At 34.8% G+C, this 21748-nt stretch overlaps 1 protein-coding gene across 1 annotated transcript in view; it reads left to right on the top strand.

Annotated features, from left to right (window-relative positions):
• The window catches only part of UNC13C (unc-13 homolog C), a 616040-nt gene that overhangs the window by 476514 nt on the left and 117778 nt on the right, over window positions 1-21748 (top strand). The window contains exons 21-23 of the mRNA XM_082733851.1: window positions 3550-3676; window positions 17408-17504; window positions 18177-18320. Of these exons, the coding sequence (XP_082589977.1) occupies window positions 3550-3676; window positions 17408-17504; window positions 18177-18320 (368 nt within the window). The remainder of the gene's footprint in view (window positions 1-3549; window positions 3677-17407; window positions 17505-18176; window positions 18321-21748) is intronic.

Here is a 21748-nt window from a genome sequence, read left to right as displayed (position 1 = left end):
TCTCTCTCCCTCTCCTTTTTATTATTTTATTGACAGAGAGAGACACAGTGAGAGAGAGAACACAAGCAGGGGGAAATGGGAAAGGGAGAAGCAGACTTACTGCTGAGCAGGGAGCCCAATGTGGGGCTCGATCCCAGGACCCTGGGATCATAAACTGAGCCAAAGGCAGGTGCATAATGATGGAATCACGCAGGTGCCCCACGGGTCCTTTCTCTTTTCTTTTTGATAAGTCTGGCCAGGGGGTTAATCAATCTTATTAATTCTTTCAAAGAACCAGCTCTTAGTTTCATTGATTTGTTCTACTGTTCTTTTGGTTTCTATTTCATTGATTTCTGCTCTGATGTTTATTGTTTCTCTTCTGCTGGATTTAGGCTTTATTTGCTGTTCTTTCTCCAGCTCCTTTACGGGTAAGGTTAGCTTGTGTATTTGAGCTTTTTTTTCATTTTTTGAGAGAGGCTTATATTGCAATTTATTTCCTTCAGGACTGACTTTGCTGTGTTCCAAAGATTTTGAACAGTTGTGTTTTCATTTTCATTAGTTTCCGTGAATTTTTTAAATTCTTTAATTTCCTGATTAACCCATTCATTCATTAGTAGGATGCTCTTTAACAAATTCCATGTGTTTGAGTTCCTTCCAAATTTCCTCTTGTGATTGAGTTCAAGTTTCAAAGCATTGTGGTCTGAATATATGTAGGGAATAATCCCAGTCTTTGGGTTTTGGTTGAGAATTGATTTGTGACCTAGTATGTGATTTATTCTGGAGGAAGTTCCATGTGCACTGGAGGAGAATGTGTATTCTGTTGAAAAGCCCAGAGTCTTCACTGGAGACATAGTTTTACATTGTCATGAATGCAACACATATTTTAAATAGTATTTCTTAAAGTAAAAAGTCTTATTTTATATAATATGTGTCCTTTGACTAAAATTCATCTTTGTGCAGTGAACCACTGCTCACAAATAATTTGTCTTGTTCATCTAACACACAAAATTTGGGCTAAATTCATTTCCTCCAAGAAACAGCATCCTCCTGTGCAAATCATGACACTAGCCATGTTGTATTAAATGTACTGTTTTAATGTCAACCTCCCTGAGCTCTGCATACTCAATCTTTATATCTGCAGTGCCTCCCACGTAACTTAGTGCAAGATAAATGCTCAATAAACATTTTTGGTATTAGCTGGAACTGGGTTACCCTTACCTCCAGGTTTCTGTTAATGTACAAACACTCTTGGAACAGGTAGCACATTACATCAGACTCACCCTAACACTTGCAAAATCAGGTCACATGATGTCTGCCATCTTTAATTTTTTCCTGACTTAAAAAATTTAAATATACCTTGCCACTGAACTCTTTTCTATTTCTTTTCAGCCTTTTTTTTTTTTCTTTTCTGAGGTCCACTTACAGTTTATGCACATTCTTAATAGTTAAAGGATTAAAAAATGTATTCAAAATTCACATGATTTGAATACAGATGTAATTTAAACTATAAATACAAAATTTTAAAATTATTTCCATGTGTGTTTTCCAATATGGTTCACATATGGTTGGCAGAAAGTTACCTTCTTCTAAGATATTTAAAAATATTTATTAAGATGAGGACAAAATGCAATTATCATCTCATATACATTTTTAGGTAAATCATTTGAATAAACAAAAATCATTGCATTAGAACTCATAAATCTAAATTTCAAAAATAAAACTATTGATAAGTCTGGAATTCAGTAGATAACTGATAGGCAAGGAGTTTGAGGCTTCATGTATATTACATCTAGAACTACACATAACTTTGAGAGTAATATGAATCATTTAGTATTCAAAATATTCCCCAGCCAGCAAGTGCACCTGTTTTGCCTGTTGCATTGATTCATGAGTGCCCTCCAATGCATAAATTGAAACCAATGAAAATGGGGGCTTATTAAAACTTTAAAATAATATTTTGTTATGAAATGACCTGGTGAGTTAGTTCACCCTTTCTCTTACTTAAATGCATCCATAGCTTGAATTCCTCCCTGTACTCCAAAGCAGTATCTATTTCTGTCATCAGCAATGGCAGTCTATAAACTGGACATAGTCAGTCACCTTTTTTTTTTTTCAGGATATAAAACAAAAGATGGTCCAAAGGTGTTTCTGTGGGGTTTACAAGGTATTAATTATAAGAACAGGTGGTGTTAGTCACAAGAGCAGATGTTTTGGGTTCTGGCTTACTCTGCCCACACCAAGTGTGAGATCCCAAGTGATAGAGGAATCCACAATCTATTTAATTTTTGAGTTTCTATTTGTGATGAGTAGAGCCCTTTTGGTGTATGGGTCTTAGGGCAAGGGTCTTCTCCTGTCTAGGTTTCAAGTTAGTATTGAATTAAATCCTTACCTACAAGTATATCAAATAAATGTCTTACCCTTAAGATGTGGAGGGATACTATTCATGTGAGGAGAGGGATAGGAGAGAACTCACGTTAAAAGAAAGAATGAAGGGAATAAATTTGGAGGGAGTTGAAGCGAAATATCACCTCGCTTATAATTTTGTTCCTGAGTTTAGTCTACAAGTATTATTTATTCTTGTTTCTGTGTATATATATGTGTTTCTCTCTTTTCTACAAGTTGTCTTAGGTTAATCATTGTTTAGATATTTTGAAAATGTTTGATTTGGGGCTGTGTTCCCTCTTGTGTTTATCATTGGGATTGAAGTCCCTCTATAGTGAGGTTTTGGAAAGCAAGGATGTCCTCAATTTGTTTGTAACAATTCAATTGCTTCAATTGGTATTTTCAGTCTGGAATGTAAAGTAAAGGATGTTTCTACCATAAATCAAAGCCCTTGGCTTAAAAAAAGATCCATAGACCTCAACCAGAACTTCTTAGAGGACACTTAAATGTCAATATAGTCTGGGATATTTGGGGTTTGCTTATGTCTATACTTATGGCTGGAATTGGCAAAGATATTAATATTGGGGGTAGGCGAGGAGCAGAGATAAACATGTTCAGTAGTATTATTACTTGTCTCTGTTTCCCAGTACTATATATCCAGATTAGATTAAAACAAAACAAAACAAAAAACAAAAAAACGGTTTTAAGCTACACTTTCTAAGCTAGAGAGAAGAAAATGTCACATATTAGGAAATCCTGCTAAAGAAATGTCAAAAAAAGCCACAGGGTACAAAATAATCTTAGTTTGATTCATGTTTTATCCATGCTTAGAGTTTTAATTCTTTCTGGAATTTTGTTTGCAATAAGCTTAAAGTAGTCAAAGCTTGCAAACAAACAGAAAATTTTTGGTGTGTTACCACTCTAGACATCAGAATTCTCACCTTTTTCATGAAGGCACATTAGAACATTCAAGTTACTACTCATTACTAGTTGATCTATTCTACATGGCATCTGTGGTACTTTTGGATTTTGTAAAATTTCAAGTCTGTCTTTGACAGTTCCCTTTGCTTTTACCTCAAATATATGATTGTCTTCCTTTTTAAAATACTACTATTAACAGTAGATTGGAATACAGCAGCATTGTTGGCAAACCAAACTTCATTAAATGTTCGATTTTATCTATTACAGAACATGAGAAGCAGCGGTTATGCAAGAGCACCGATTATATGAATTTGCATTTCAAAGTGAAATGGTTTTATAATGAGTATGTGCGGGAGCTTCCTGCCTTCAAGGATGCCGTTCCTGAATACTCTTTGTAAGTGGTGATTTTCACCCCCAAGTTCTCAATTCATAGTCCTGTAAAAATTATACCTGAATTATGCTGTCTTAAAAATCTCTTTTCATAGTCTTTGCTTGAATGCAGACATTTCTATTATAAAATTAATATTAAATGATTTGTGTTTCTTTGGGACCATATTTAATTGAATTGTTTTCATTTTTCAACTATGCCTTCCTCAGATATTCAACTCAAAGAAAAAGAAATGCAAAACAGGATATGGCTTCCACGATAAGGTTATCTTCTGTGAAAGTGTTCAAACTCAGATTTTATTGGGAAAATGAGGGTATTTGTATACTGAGCTTTAGAATCAGATTTTGTCTTTAATTCAAAGAAATACCTTAGGTATTAGTATTTCTAAAATAGAAGTTCTAAATAAACAGGTAACATTTTTCATAAACATACCTGTATCAGATACATTTCTAAGTATACAGACTTGTAATACTCTGCATCTGATACTTTCCAGAATTCTATTTAACTCTGTTGAGGAGGGTCTTCTGCACACCAGGCACTGAGCCAAGTGCTGTAGGACAGTAGTGAATAAGATAAAGACCTCGCCCTGAAAGAAGCTTGTACTTGATGAGAGACTGATAAGTATAAAAATCATGATAAACCAAGGCACAATTAAATAAGTACTAATTCAAAGAGGACAAGCAAAGTGCAATGGGTTCTCAAAGAAGAGAGATATTACCCCTATTTGGAGGAATCTACATAATCTTTATGGATGGGGTAACATTGATGTAGGTTTTGAAAAGTAGGTCAGTTGATGGCAAGAAAAGCATTTAGATTGAAAGGAAAATTAAGGGCATTATTAAGCGAGTAGGAATATATGGGCTATTGTCCATGGGAAATGTCATTATAGTATGTTTACAAAATGAGTAGGTAGAAAAAGTAGTTTTGAACTAGATTATTATAAGTAAATGCTTTGAAGCTTGTGCCATAATCACGAGGTCTTGTGGGCATCGGGAGAGGCAATGACTGGGCAACAGGAAAGAGATTTGGAAGATAGTGAATAATGTAACGATGAGATTAGAACTTCCCTTTATGACTTTCCCGTAGAAGTTTATAAGATACTGTGGGTTACTGGGACAAGTTAAAATCTATATACATTGGTGTGATTATAGTAAGAACATATAGGATGAGTATGTGTGGGAGAGAGATTTCAAAGATAGAGTTTACATCATTTGTCAGCTAAGACATATGAAGATGAAAGAAATAGGGAAGAATTGCAGATGAATTATATGTGCCTAAGCAGCTGGTGATACTGACTTGGAATAGGGAAGTAAAAAAACGATGCCATTAGCCAGAGACCTCTGCTTTGACTCTGTCTAAACTAACTACACTACTAAAATCAGACTGACATGACCACTGAACACCGGCATAAAAGCTGAATAAAATTAAACAGCATCAGAGAGCAATCAAGGCAACCAGGAAGTGAGAAACTACTGTCCCTGAGAAAAGAGAAATGCATTGAAGTGAATCCTGTATTTGCTGCCGGTTTTTTTTTCCCCCTTTGTCCTGTCCTCCCTGCTCCTACGAATTTGCTAATTTGCAATGACATTTTTACAATGTCATTGTGACCGAACAGAGAATAGTAACCCAGCTTATAGCAATGTCCATGGGGTAGAGAATTAAACGTTGGTGTTTAGGACTAGGAAGGTTGTTTGGACCTGTAGGACCAAACTCCCAGAGAAATGCAAACCACAGAAAAGTAAGCATTCTTCCTTGCACACAGTTTTCTCCCTGAGGTATTTTCTCATTCTTTATCTGCTCAGGTATTGGGACTGAGGCAGAAATCAGCAGGTATAGAAAGAAGGCACTGAGAAATTAAAATTTAAGTAGAGACTTGAGCATCCTCACAATGCTAGGGAGATAAAAGTTAGTGAAGATTTCCGAAGAAACAAGACTTCCCAGACTTTCAGGTGAGATCCCCGAGCGCTCTGCCCTAGAAATAAGAGCTAGAAATAGCCCAGCCTAAAACTCAGCCTTGTCTACTTTATGACTCTCTCCCTGCAAATATAAGGAAAAATTTAGATTTTTCTCTGGAGGAAATGACCAAAGTTTCCTTTTTTTTTCCATAGACCATGTATAATATTCAACAAAAAAAAATTAAAGACTGCTAGGCAATAGGACCAAATGAATAAGATTCAAGAGAAAATAGATATTAACTTACCAGATATAGACTTTGATCTAAACTTCAAAATGTGAGAAAACTTCCACAGAAAAATAGGATCTATAAGAAGAATAAAATAAAAACTACAGAAATGAAAAGGGATGAAATTAAGAATAAATTAGTATTAAATGGTCTATATAAATTATTACTATATAAATTAGTAATAAATGGGCTTAATAGCAGATTATACATAGCAGAAGAGTGGATAAAAGAACTGGAAGAAAGAAATATAGAAGAGAGAAACACACAAGGGACATATGGGATAAATTGTAAAGGTCTAATATGCAAAGAATTGAGTCCCAGAGAAGGAAAAGAGAGAAGGAGTAGTACGAGCAATGTTTAATAAGATAGTAGATGTGTATTTTGCAAAATGGTTGGAAAACATGGAGCTATAGCTGAGGAATTTCTATAAATCCTAGGCAGGATATTCAAATGCAAGGAAAACTACTGGTCATTACATCATACAAAGTTGCTTAAAACCAGAAAAGCATAAAAAAAATCTTCCCATTTATTGGAGTCAAGGAAGGTAAGACACTTTACCTTCAAAGGAGCTGTAATAATACTCATGGATGATTGTTCAGTTGGAGGGACTGAAACCAGAGTACACTACAATATGCTTTAAGCGCTGAAAGAAAACAGCTAACAACTTCGAATTCTATAAGCATCAAAAATATCCTTCTAAAACAAGGTGCAATAAGTATATTTATATAACTGAGAAGCTAAAAGAACCCATTTCCAATAGACCTTCACCAAAATATATAAACCAGGCTTCAGGTAGAAGGAAAATGACTGAAGATAAAAATGCAGGAATGCATTAGATCATAAAAAGCATTAGAATAGATAAGCAAAAAAGGACACTTAAAAATACATCAACTATTTAAAATAAAAAATCTGTAGAAGAAAATATACATAGAATTAAAATACAAGACAACAGTAGCATAAAAAGGTAGAAGAGCAGTAAATGGAGTTAATATGGTATAAGATCCTTGAATTGTTTAGAAAGTGTAAAATACTCAATTTAAAAATCCTCTAATATGTAATGGGTGGGTGTTATAATTTACAGTGTAACCCCGTAAGTACTATGCACCAATAAAACAATAGGGTGAAGGGAGAGTACAACGAACATATCTAAGGAAAGGAGAAAGGAAAGGAGATTGCAAAAAATAAAGAGAGGGCAGGAAATTTAGGAGGGATGGGGAAGCAAGATGACATTTTAAAAATTGTTATTTATCAGAAAAGTAAGTGTAATCATTAAACATAAACAGATTAAGGTTCTAGTCGACAAATATCATCCTACAGATAAAATAGTAAATCCCAAACTATCACTTATAATTGATTCACCTAAAACGTAAGCATCTAGACAGGTTAAGTAAAAGAATGAAAACAATAATTGAGATCAAATTTTCATGGCTATACTAATATTAAAAAAATAGAATTCAAAATAAGAAATATAACAAAACAATTTTGAGAGAGAAATATTTCATGATTGAAGGAGCAATTCAAAAAACATCAGTTATAAATGTATGTCATAACATGTAAACAAAATATATAAAGCAAAAATTGTCAGAAGTAAAAGGAAAAATCATCAACTCAGCAATTCTACTTGGAGATTACAGCAACTCAAGAAACAGACAAAGTCAGTTAAAATATAGAATTTTCAGGGCACCTGGATGGCTCAGTGGGTTAGGCCTCTGCCTTTGGCTCTGCCTATCAGCTCAGGTCATGGTCTCAGGGTGCTGGGATCGAGCCCTGCATCGGGAGTCTCTGCACCGCGAGGAGCCTGCTTCCCCCCGTCTCTCTGCCAGCTGCTCTGCCTACTTGTGATCTCTCTCTCTGTGTTAAATAAATACATAAAATCTTTAAAAAAAAAAATAGAAGTTTCAAAACATGAATAATACACTTAAAGATATTTATCTATCTGTATCTGGTCACATACAGGTTCCACAGTTTTCCATGGGAATTATTTACACACACACACACACACACACACATCTCTATCTACAACTGATGACCACCAGTGACAAAACACAGGTTATTATCACATGCACATGGTGCATTTACCAAAACAGACTCTTCGCAGGTCTAATGTATTTTAAAAGAATGAAATATATACTGTATAGTGTTGGACCACTGTGGAATTAAGCCAGATATCAACTCCAAGAAGGTAACTAGAAAATGACCAGATACCCAAATTAAGCAGAACTCTCTAAAACCTGAGTACAAAAGAAATTAGTATAAATTACGAAATATTTTGAACTAGGTGATAGTGAAATATGGCATGTTGAAACTTGTGGATTGCAGCCAAAATAGGAAATAGAAGAAAGTGTGTATCTTCTAATTCTATAGAGACAAAAAGGGAGGAAGGTATAAAATCAATAGTGTAAGACTAATTTAAAAAACAAATTCAGTCAAAAGAAAGTAAAAGGAAAAAATGATCAATAAGACCTGGAACAAAATAAATTTTAAAATAGAAAAAATTACACAGCCAAAAGTTTGTTTTTGAAAAACATGATAAAAATTAAAAATGGAGGAAAAAAGGAAAAGCAGATATCACAAATTACCATTGCCAGAAAAGGACATCACTAAAGATCCAAAAATATAAAACATAGCAAGACATTATTTTTGTCAGTACATTTAAAAGTTAGGCAAAAATGTACCAATTATCCTCAACTACTCAAACCTATTGAGAATATGACATACAATTAAATAACAATTTCTCTCTGAAAATATATTTTAAAAGTAAAATAAAATAAAATATTAGCCAATAGAATCCAGTCGTTTATAAGAAGAATAATATAACATGACCAAAGGGTATTTATTTCTGAAATATAAAACTAGTTTAACATTTTAAAAGCAATGAATACAATTCACCACATTCAAGGAATGGAAGAGAAAATCCCTACAGTCATTACACTAGGCACAGAACAATAATTTAATAAAATACAATATCAATTTATTATAACAATCTCTTAGAAGTTAAGAATAGAATGGAACTATCTTAATCTAATAAAAGACAATTCTTTCTTTTTTTCTTTTTTTAAGATTTTATTTATTTAACAGACAGAGATCACAAGTAGGCAGAGAGGCAGGCAGAGAGAGAGGAGGGGAAGCAGGCTCCCCGCTGAGCAGAGAACCTGATGCAGGGTTTGATCCCAGGAGCCTGGGATCATGACCTGAGCTGAAGGCAGAGGCTTTAACCCAGTGAACCACCCTGGTGCCCCAAAGACACACTCTTTCAAAAAAGAAACAACAATAAAACCAGTATGCCTCTTTTTAAATTGAAATGTAGTTAGCATAAAATATTATTTTAGTTTCAGGAGTACAACATAATCATTCAGCATTTACAAACATTATAAACTGATCACCACCATACATCTAGCTACTATCTGTCACCATACAAAATTATTATAATATCAATTTCCTATACTATCCATTGTATCTCCATGCCTTATTTATTTCATAACTGAAAGTTTGTATCTTTAATTCCCCTTACTCTATTTTACCCATCCCTTTGCTCTCCTAGCCCCTAGCAACCACCTGTTTTCTCTCTGTATCAGTGAATCTGTTTCTGTTTTGCATGGGTTTTTGTTTTGTTTTGTTTGTTTGTTTTAGATTCCATACGTAAGTGAAATCATATGCATCTTTCACTGACTTATTTCACTTAGTGTAATATCCTCTAGCTCTACTCAGGTTGTCACAAATGGCAAGAATGCATTCTTTTTTATGGTTGAGTAATATTCCATTGTATATCTGTACCACAGCTTTATCCTTTCATCTATTGTAAGATGGACACTTAGATTGTTTCCATATCTTGGCTACTATAACCAATGGTGTAATGAATATATAATGCTATATATGTCTTTTTGAATTACTGTTTTCATTTTCTTAGGTGAATTCCCAGAAGTGGAATTACTGGATCATATGATATTTCTGTTTTTAATTTTTTGAGGAACCACCATAAATTTTTCCATATGGCTGCACAATTTTGAATTTCCACCAACAGTGCATGAGGATTCCCTTCTTCACATCTTCAACAATACTTGTTATTTCTTGTTTTGTTTTTTATATAGTCATTCTTTCAACTGTGAAGCAATATCTTGTGCTTTTGGTTTGCATATCACTGATGATAAGTGAACTTGAGCATCTTTTGGTGTGTCTGTTGGCCATTTGTATGTCTTCTTTACAGCAGTATCTATTAAGGTCTTCTGCCTAATTTTTAAATGGATATGTTTACATAGAGTTTGCTGAATTTTTTTATGTTTCAGACATTGACTGCTTATGCGTCATATCATTTGTAAATATTTTTTCCATTCAGTATGTTACCTTTTGTTTTGTTGATGGTTTTCTTTGTTGTGCAAAATGTTTTTAGTATGGTGTAGTCCCAGGTGTTTATTTTTGCTTTTGTTGCCCTTGCTTGAGGAGATGGATCCACACACACAAAAATACAAATATATACAAAATATATATAATATATATAATATAAAATATATATAAAAATATATATACACACGTACATATAAATATATATAACATATATACACACACATATGTATATATGTATAGACACACACATACACACACACGTATAGCTAAGATGCCCAAGAGCTCATGTATATGATTTCTTCTAGGAATTTTATGGTTTCAAGTCTTACATTTAAGTCTAATATATTTTCAGTTTATTTTTGTGTGTGGTATAAGAAAGTAATCCAGTTTTATTCTTTTGCTTGTAACTGTCCAGTTTTTCTAACACCTTTATTGAAGAAACTATCTTTCTTCATTGGATATTCTTGCCTTCTTCATCATATAGCAAACATGGGTTTATTTCCAGACTTTCTGTTCTGTTCTGTTGATCTTTGTGTCTTTTTGTGTGTGGGCTTGATTACTATAGTTTGTAGTATAGTTAGAAATCAGGAATAGTGATACCTACAGCTTTGTTCTTATTTCTCAATGTCCTTTAGCTATTTCGGGTCTTTTGTGATTCCATACAATTTTCAGGATCATTTGCTCTAGTCTGTAAAAAATACCATTGGAATTTTGATAGGGATTGCACTGAATCTGTAAGTGCTTTGGGTATTATAGACGTTTTAACAACATTAATTATTTAAATCACAAACATGGTATATACGTCCACTTACTTGGGTCATCTTCAATTTCTTTTATCAATGTATTATTTTCAGAGTACAGTTCTTTAAACTTCTTTGTTAAATTTATTCCTAGGTATTTTTTGATGCAGTTGTAAATGGGTTTTTTCCTTTAATTTCTCTTTCTGATAGTTTATTATTAGTGTATAGAAGTGAAACATATTTATGTATATTACTTTCATGTCTGGCAACCTTACTGAATTCACTAGTTTTAATAGTTTTTCAGTGGTGTCTATAATGTTTTTTTCTAGAGAAAGTACATTATCTGCAAATAATGACAGTTTTACTTCTTTTCCAATTTGGATATCTTTGATTTATTTTTCTCATCTGATTGCTGTGGCTAGGATTTCCAATAGTGAATAGAAATCAAGTGCCAAGACTGGGCATCCTTGTGTAGTTCCTAGTCTGAAAGGAAAAAACCCTCAATTTTTCACCATTAAGTATGATATTAGCCATGGGTTTGTTATATATGGCCTTTATTGCATTGACACATATTCTCTGTATACTCATTTTTTGAGAGTTGTTATCATAAGTAGATGTGGAATTTTATCAAATGTTTTTTATGCATCTATTGATATGATTATTTGATTTTTTTTTCTTTCTTTTTTGGCTGTTGCTAATGTGGTACTACATTGATTTATTTGTAGATAATGAACCATCCTTTCATCCCTGGAATAAGTCCTACTTGATCACAATATATGATCCTTTTAATGTATTTTTAAATTCAGTTTGCTAATACTCTGTTGAGGATTTTTGCCTCTATGTTCATTTGGGATATTGACCTGTAACTGTATTATTTTATCTTTGTCTAATTTTGGCATCAGAGTAACACTGAGAATATAGAATGAGTTTGGAGCATTCCTTCTTTAATTTTTGGTATAGTTTGAGAATAGGTATTAACTCCTCTTTAAATATTTGTACAGGGGCGCCTGGGTGGCTCAGTCCTTTAGCATCTGCCTTTGGCTAAGGTACTGGGATTGATCCCCACATCGGGCTTCCTGCTCGGCAGGAAGCCTGGTTCTCCCTCTCCCATTCGCCCTGCTTGTGTTCCCTCTCTTGGAGTCTCTTTCTTTGTTAAATAAATAAGATCTTTAAAAAAAAAAATTTTTTTTTTTTTTTTTTTTTGGTAGAATTTGGCATGGAGGCCATCTGGTCCTGGGCTTTTCTTCTTTGGGGAGTTTTTTAAATTTATTATTATTATTGATTGAATTTTATTGCTAATAATTGGTCTACTCATATTTCCAATTTTCTCTTGAGTCAGTCTTAGAAGATCACGTATTTCTGGGAATTTATCCATTTCTTCCCATTTGTTGGTACATAATTAGTTTTTAAATGATCCTTTGTATTTCTGTGGCATAAGTTGTAACTTTTTTTTCTGTGGCATAAGTTGTAACTTTTTTTTTCATTTCTGATTTTATTTATTTGGGCCTCTTTTTTTTTTCTTCATAGCTAAAGATTTACCAATTTTGTTTATGTTTGCAAAGAACTACTCTTAGTTTCATTATTTCTATTGTTTTTGTGGTCTCTATCTTATTTATTTTTGCTCTTTATTATTCCCTTTCTTCTACTAACCCTGATCTTTGTTCTTTTTTTCTTTTCTTTTAGTATAAGATTAGATTTTTTTTTCTTGTTTCTTGAGGTAGGCCTGTATCACTATTCACCTCTCTTCTAAAACTGTGTTTTCTGCATCCCATAGATTTTGGACTCTTTGTTTCCATTTTCATTTATCTCAAGGATTTTTCTTTGTTTCTTTGATTACTTCACTGACTTACTGGTTTATAATGGTGTCGTTCAGTTTTCACATGTTTGTGTTTTGTCCACTTTTCTTTTTGTAATTGGTTTCTAGTTTCATGCCATTGTGGTCAGAAAAGATGCTTGATGTGATTTTAGTCTTTTTTAACTTACCGAGACTTGTTTTGTAGCCCAACATGTGGTGTATCCTGAAAAATGTTCTATGTGTTCTTAAAAAGAATGGGTATTCTTCTGCTTTCGGATGGAGTGTTGTGTACACATTAAGTCCATTTGGTCTACTGTGTTGTTCAAGGCCAATGTTTCCTTACTGATTTTCTCCCTAGATGATCATTCTATTGTTTGGAGTGTTCAAGTCCCCTACTATTGCTGTATTACCATGAATTTCTCCCTTGTCTAGTAACATTTCTTTTATGTATTTAGGAGTTCCTATGTTGGGCACATAGATATTTACAAGTGTTATATCCCTTTGTTGGATTGAACCCTTTATCATAATGTAATGCCCCATTCTGTCTCTTGTTACATCCTTTCTTTTAAAGTCTATTTTGTCTGATATAAGTATTGCTACGACAGCCTTCTTTTTGTTTCTATTTGCAAGGAATAGATTTTTCCATCCCTTCACTTTTAGTTTGTCTGTCTTTAGATCTGAAGTGAATCTATCATAGCATATATAGAAGTCTTGTTTTTGTTTTTGTTTTTTGTCTGCTTAGCCACCCTATATCTTTTGATTTAATCTATTTACATTTAAGGTAACCCTTGATAGATATGTACTTCTTACCATTTTATGATTATTTTCTTTTTCAACCATTTTATGGTTGCTTTTGTAGTTTTTTTGTTGTTGTTGTTTGTTTGATTTTCTGTTTCTTTCTCTCTTACTCTCTTCTCATGGGATTTGGTGACATTCCTTAGTGTTATGTTTGTATTTCTTTCTCTTTAATTTTTGTGTATCTGTTATAAGTATTTGGGCTGTGGTTATCACAAAGTTCATATGTAATATCCTGAATGTCCATTCTACCTTAAGTTGTTTTGGTTCGGCATGTTCCAAAAGCACTACATTTTTACTCTTCCCCTATTTTTTTGTTTTTGATGTCATATTTTACATGTAAGTATTTTGTGTCCTTTGACCAATTATTGTAGTTCTAGATGATTTTACTGTTGTCTTTCAACCTTCATACTAGCTGTGTTGATGGTTGAAGCACTACCTTTACTATGTATTCACCTCTACCACTGAGATTTTTTTATTATTAATTTTTGTTTTGTTTTTTAGCTATGGCCTTTTCTTTTATGTTTAAAGAAGTTCCTTTCACATTTCTTGGAAGGCCAGTTTGTTGTTGATGAACTCCTTTTACTCTTGCTTTCCTGGAAAATTCTTTATGCTTCCTTCAATTCTGAGTGATAATTTTGCCAGGGAGATTATTATTGGTTGTCCTTGTTTTTCTTTCAGCATTTTGAATATATTGTGCCACTATTTCTGGCCTGTAAATCTTCTGCTGAAAAATCAGCTAATAGTCTTATTGAGGTTTACTTGTACATAAATAATTGTTTTCTCTTGCTCCTTTAAGAATCTCTCTTTATCTTTAACTGTGGACACTTGGATTATAATGTGTCTTGGTGTGGGTCTCTTTAGATTCATCTTTTGGAGATTCTGTGTGATTCCTGGACTTGGATGTCTGCTTCCTTCACCAGTTTAGGGATATTTTTAGCCATTATTACTGCAAATTGGTTTTCTGTCCCATTTTCTATCTTCTATTTCTGGGACCACTACACAATGAATGTTAGTATGCTTGAGGTCCTAGAGGGCCCTTAAATTATCCTTATTTTTTACTTATTTTTAAAGATAGATTTATTTATTTATTTATTTAAGAGAGAGAAAGAGAGAGCATGAGCAGGGGGAGGAGTAGAGAGAGAGGGCGGGAGAGAACCTCAAGTAGACTACAAACTGAGCACAGAGCCTGATATGGGGCTTGATCTCACAACCCTGAGATCATGATCTGAGTCGAAACCAAGTATCAGATGCTTACTCAACTGAGCCACCCAAGTGCCCCAACTATCCTCATTTTTTAATTCCTTTTTATTTTTGCTGTCCAGTTTGGGTGATTTCCACTAGCTTGTCTTCCAGATTGCTGATCCATTCTGCTGCATTATCTAATGTTCTATTGATTTTCTGTAGTTCAGTTTTCATTTCAGTTATTGTAGTCTTCAGTTATGATTGGTTCTTTTTAATATTTTCTGTCCTTGTTGAACTTCTCATGGCATTTATTCGTTCTTCTCCTGGGTTTAGTAGACATCTTTACAACCATTACTTTGAACTATTTATCTGGTAAGTCACTTCATTTCACTTAGTTCTTTTGGGGGGGGGGTTGTCTTGTTCTTTCTGTCATATTTTTTGACATATTGTTCTGTCTTCTCATTATGCTTCTTTGTGTTTAGATCAGCTAATTCTCTTGGTCTTCAAGGAGGAGCTTTATGTGGAAGGTGTGCTATGGGACCCAGTATCATAAATTTCCCTGGTCTCCTGCCAGCTGTCCCAGGGGTGTCTTCTGTGTGGTTCATATGCACCCTCCTTTTATGGCTGGAGGTTGTTGTTGTTGGGTTTTTAGTGCATAATTGCTTGTGTGGGGGCCTGTCCCCTGGCACAAATGTCTGCTAGGCCCCACTACAACTGCTATGGGCATGCTGGTGAGTGGAGCTTGACCCTGACCTGTATGGCTGAGGGACCAGACTATAACTGCTTTAGGGGTGCAAGTGTGCAGTGTTGGCCCTGGTGTGACTAGTTGCAAAGGTCAAGGCGAGTCAGGCTTCTGGTGTGGATGACTGTGATTGAGTGGAGTTCCTGTTTCCTGCTGCTTTCTGGCTCTCCTGGATATGGGTGTTCATCTTCCCAGTGCAGGTTCTCTGAGCTTTGGAGCCTTAGACTTCCTTATTCTTCAGGAAAGGCCTCTATACCAGTGGATCTCACTGTAGGTACTGGTCCTGACTGGACCACCTCTCCTTGTCTTAACTGCCTCCATGTGACATTTTATTTATATCTTTAGTTGTAAAAAATCTGTTCTATTAATCTTTACTTCATTCTCTGAGATGGTTCTATATGCAATTGTAGATTTTGGTGTATTGGTGTGAGGATAGAAGCTCAGGATCTTCCTACTCTGCCATCTTATCTCCTCTCTAAACATTATGCTTATGAATAAAATTTTGAAAGCTTCTGCCTGAAATCAGGAATGAGACTGACATCTGATAACATCACCTTTATTTAACAATTTACTAGAAGGCCTATGCAATACAATAAGGGGTAGAAAAGTATAATGATTATAAAAGTATATGTTGATGTTGTTAATATTTGTCTATGACATAATAGTACATCTAGAAAACCCAAAAGAAACTATAGGATAACTAATAGAATATAAAAAGTGGCTCCTGGGTGGATTTGTAGGTTAAGTGTCTGACTCTTGATTTTGGCTCAGGTCATGATCTCAGGGTAGTGACATCAAGCCCTGGGAAGAGCTCCATGATGAGCTTGGAACCTGCTTAAGATTCTCTCTTTGCCCCTCCCCTCATGCTCATACACTCTTTCTCTCTCAAAAAAAAGTGATTATAATAAGTCTATATAAAAGCTAATTAAATTTCTATACAGTAGTCACAACCTGTTAGAAAATTACATATTATACAATACCATTAAAACCATGAGAAACAAATGGTGATGAAAGATGTGCAAGCCCTCTACTCTGACAACTATAAAATGTTACTAAGAGAAATTTAAGATGAACTGAAATAAAAGTGTTCCTAAAAAGATGCATTATTGTAATGAGAGTAATGCTCCCCCATCGACTTAGAGATTTAATGCAATCCCGTAAAAATTTCAGCAGGTATTTTTGTGCAAAATGACAGATTCACTCAAAAAATGTATAAAGAAATACAGAAGACTAAGAATCACGAAGGCAGTGTCGAAGAGGAAGGAAAAAAACCCCTAGAGAGCTGTTATCAGTTATCAAGACTTATTAAAAGGGTGTGGTGTTAGTTCATGACAAAGAGACCCATAGGACAAACTAGTCTGGAGACAAACCCATATATGCCATTGCCTAATTTATACTCAAGATGGCAATTCAAGGCAATGGGGGAAAGAATGGTTTTCTGAATAAGAGGTGTTATGCAATTATACCTCCACATGAAAAAAAAGAACTCTGAACCTTTGACTGTTCACAAAACACAACTGCAGGTCGATTGTAGATCATAACAAGCCAGAGATGGGCACCCAGGATCAGTTACAGGAAACAAGTAGGTATGGATGAAAGGAAGCCCATCAGTAAAGTACTAAAAAATGAGAGAATGGCACGATAGGGGACAGCACACAAGATGTACATTGTATACGACTTTGAATTGTGAAGGACACTGTGTGTAGGAATTAGGAACTAAGCATATTTAAAGTACCACGGGAGGAGCCAAGAAAGAGATAGACATTGAAAGTAAATAAACAGGGATGTGTTTGATGAAGTAAAAGCTAACAGTCTCTGAGAAAACAGAAGTGCAAAACAGGGAATAAAAAGAAATTTTTGGTCCTGAATTACTCTCATTTAAGAAAAGAGCAATATTCAGTGTTAATTATGTGCAAGTGATATCTTTTATGGTATGTGACATTATTAATTTTTCTAGGTGGTTTGAGCCTTTTGTCATGCAGTGGCTGGATGAAAATGAAGATGTGTCAATGGAGTTTCTTCATGGAGCACTAGGAAGAGACAAAAAAGACGGAGTGAGTTTAAATTACTTTAAGACTGCTTATTGTCAAGATTCATTCACGTGACTCATTTTTAAGATAATGGGAATTGTTAGGCTCATTGTTATTATTTAAGGTTTATTTTAATCCTCTAATGATCAAAATAAGTGTAAAACACAACTATAAAGGGCTGGTAGGAACCTTAGGGAATTGTTTAAATTAAAAAAAGAAAATCAATCCCCCTTTTGCTCCACGATTCTTTTACCTCCTGAATTGCAGTCTAAAACTTCAGTAGGGTTATACAAACTTCCTTGTCCTGAAACCTTTCCAGGATTTTAAGATTGGGAGCAGACACCCTCCAAACCCCTCTGGAATAACTTAAGTGTTGAGCCACAATATCTTTCTAAACCATTCTCATATCTGTGGGGAACGAGAAATAAAAAGAACCAGTCCCTCAGTATCGCAATGGAGAAACCAATTAATAGCAGCCTGCCCCGTGATACGAGTTCTAATACATTTTCCAGAAAAGGACATGAATGATTTTGAAATGGGTAAGTATCTTATTAAATAGGAAAAGAAGGCGCGTGAAATGAAGGCACATGATACAGGAGACCAAGTTATTTATGTAAAGTGATTCGCCTCTGGCCACACTCCCTCTAATGTGCTTATTGGGATGGTCTCATCTGGTTTCCTCTTCTCTCCCCTCAGTTCCAGCAGACATCGGATCATGCCCTCTTCTCTTGTTCTGTGGTTGATGTCTTCGCCCAGCTTAATCAGAGCTTCGAGATTATTAAGAAACTGGAATGCCCTAATCCTGAAGCATTATCTCACTTAATGAGAAGATTTGCGAAGGTTGGTTAAAGAGAACGAATGCTTTCTTTTCTGAGACTGCGGGATGTTATTTTCTTGCACAGAACCTGAAGGATGTTGCAGTTTGTAGTCTTCTCTGACTCTAGTACCCCAATTTCATTTCTAATTCTAGTACCTATTGATTTGGTTTCCAGGTTTGTCATCTGACTTTCTTTCTGTCCCTTCTTGTTTCTTTTTTTTTTTTTTCTTTTCTCTCTCTCTCTCTTTTTAAGATTTGATTGTTTATTTGACAAAGAGACAGAGAGAGCACAGGCAAGCAGAGTGGCAGGGTGAGACAGAGGGAGAAGCAGGCTCCCTGCTGAGCAGAGAGCCCGATGTGGGACTGGATTCCAGGACCCTGGGATCACGACCTGAGCTGAAGGCAGCTGCTTAACTGACTGAGCCACCCAGGCGTTCCTGTCCTTCTTGTTTCTTAAAATGAATTTATTATTCTTTAAAAATCTATTTGTCATTCACATTAGTGACTCAGTCATTTGTAACTGAAGAGACTGTGAGGAATGGCAAAATTATTTATTTTAGTTATAGTGCTTCTTAGCTGAAAGTACACCTTGGCATTTCATATTTAAGTTGCAAGTATTCTTAACACACAGTGTACTACAGTGAAAAGTATATTAGACTTGGAATCATGAAAATGATTTCAAATCAGCCATTAACTACAGTATGAGTCTGAATAGTTTATTTCATTTTTTTTAAAAGATTTTTATTATTATTATTTATTTGTCAGAGAAAGGCAGAAAATACAAGCAAGGGAAGTGGCAGACAGAGGGAGAAGCAGGCTCCCCAGTGAGCAGGGAGCCCAATGTGGGATCAAGTCCCAGGACCCCGGAATCATGACCTGAGCTGAAGGCAGAGCCCAACCTACTGAGCCATCCTGGTGCCCCCCAGTTCATTTTATTTTTTATTATTTTTTTATTTTTTATAAACATATAATGTATTTTTATCCCCAGGGGTACAGGTCTATGAATCGCCAGGTTTACACACTTCACAGCACTCACCAAAGCACATACCCTCCCCAATGTCCATAACCCCACCACCCTCTCCCAACCCCCCTCCCCCCAGCAACCCTCTGTTTGTTTTGTGAGATTAAGAGTCACTTATGGTTTGTCTCCCTCCTGATCCCATCTTGTTTCATTTATTCTTCTCCTACCCCCTTAACCCCCCATGTTGCATCTCCACTTCCTCATATCAGGGAGATAGTATGATAGTTGTCTTTCTCCGATTGACTTATTTCGCTAAGCATGATACCCTCTAGTTCCACACTTCATTTTTATAAAATGTAGTTTTCTTAGATGACAGACTAAGTGGGAAAGTGAAGATGGGTCTAAATCTTGCAGAATGTTGCTGTCCAGATTATGAAGTTTAAAGTTAATCTTAACTGAACAACCCAAGTAACACTGCCATGTGAGGAATTTTAAGCAGGGTAGTGACATGACGGAGAGTGATGTAGGGGAATGACCTACGTGGTGCTATGTCTGACTGCCCTTCAGTTTGGATGATAGACAGAGGTCTCCACTGTTCATCCAACAAGCGTTTACTTGTTACCTCACTTGAGCACTTTACGAGTCACTTTGAGAGACGAAGCCATGAATAAGCAATATCTCTGGCCACAAAAAAATCTTATAATGTGAGTGCCAAATCTATGGTAAAGTCAAATGCTATAGTCAGGGCATCTCAGAGGTTAAAAGACCATATGTGTGTGTGTGTATGTATGCTTTCTTATATATATGTATATATGTGTATATGTATATATATTTTATGTATTTATATATAAAATACATATATTTATATGTAATATATAAATACATAAAATATATACGTATATATGTTTTCTTTTATATATATTTTATTTATAATAAACTATTATTCATAAATAATAAATATAATATGTATTAAATATATATAAATATAATAAATATAATAAAAATATTTATAAATATAAAATAAATATTTATTTATATTTATAAAACATATGTTTTCTTTTATATATATTTTATTTTAATATATTTATATATAATATATAAATATTATAATACATTTAAAATTATATATTAGATATAAATACTATAACTATAGATAAATATAAATTTTATATATATTATAAAAGATATATAAATATATAAATATTTATATATAAATATATAAAATAAAATATATATGTATATACATTTATATTTAAATATTTATAAATATATACCTTTGACATGTTAAAATATTTGTAAAATATTTAAATACTTGTAAAATATTTAAAGTGTATTACTCTTCTTGGAAAAGTACTTTTTGACAGCTTGGGAGAGGTCTGAGACCCAGGTTTTAGCAGATTTGGTTTCTCCTCAGGCTTCCCACCTTGGCTTAGGGATGGCAACCTTCCTACTGGATTTTCACATGGTTCTTCCTCTTGTGTGTATGCTCCCCTGGTATTTCTATGCATGCCCAAATTTGCTTTTCTTATAAAGACACTAGTTACTTTCCTCAGGTAGGCACTTCAAGGGGATCTGGGATCATTCCGGGGAGGAAGCCCTGAACTGTTAGAAGCTGTTAACTGTTTTTTTTTTTTTAATTTTTATTTTTTATAAACATATATTTTTATCCCCAGGGGTACAGGTCTGTGAATCACCAGGTTTACACACTTCACAGCACTCACCAAAGCACATACCCTCCCCAATGTCCATAATCCCACCCTCTTCTCCCAAACCCCCTCCCCCCAGCAACCCTCAGTTTGTTTTGTGAGATTAAGAGTCACTTATGGTTTGTCTCCCTCCCAATCCCATCTTGTTTCATTTATTCTTCTCCTACCCACTTAAGCCTCCATGTTGCATCACCACTTCCTCATATCAGGGAGATCATATGATAGTTGTCTTTCTCTGCTTGACTTATTTCGCTAAGCATGATTCTCTCTAGTTCCATCCATGTTGTCGCAAATGGCAAGATTTCATTTCTTTTGATGGCTGCATAGTATTCCATTGTGTATATATACCACATCTTCTTGATCCATTCATCTGTTGATGGACATCTAGGTTCTTTCCATAGTTTGGCTATTGTGGACATTGCTGCTATAAACATTCGGGTGCATGTGCCCCTTTGGATCACTGTTAACTGTTTTGATCAAGTCTTTCTGTGAGAGAGAGAGAGCACAAGCAGGGGAGAGGGAGAAGCAGACCACGGGCTGAGCAGGGAGCCCAATGCAGGGTTCTGTTCCCAGGACTCTCATTATCTGAGCTAAAGCCACAGGCTTAACCAACTGAGCCACCCAGGTGGCCCAGTTTTGTTCAAGTCTTGATAGGCTAAGGTTGAGGCCTGATTGAGAGACACCTGGAGGTAGCCTGGCCAGAGTTTGGTCAAGGAGAGAGTCTTTGTCACCCTCCTCCATTCTGTGACTCAGGTTCTTCCCTGACAAGTATGAGAGATCTCAA

This window comes from Mustela nivalis, assembly GCF_964662115.1.
Source record: "Mustela nivalis genome assembly, chromosome: 6".
Taxonomy (NCBI): domain Eukaryota; kingdom Metazoa; phylum Chordata; class Mammalia; order Carnivora; family Mustelidae; genus Mustela; species Mustela nivalis.
Note: the sequence above shows the minus strand (reverse complement) of the source record. Positions and strands in the feature narration are given on the sequence as shown.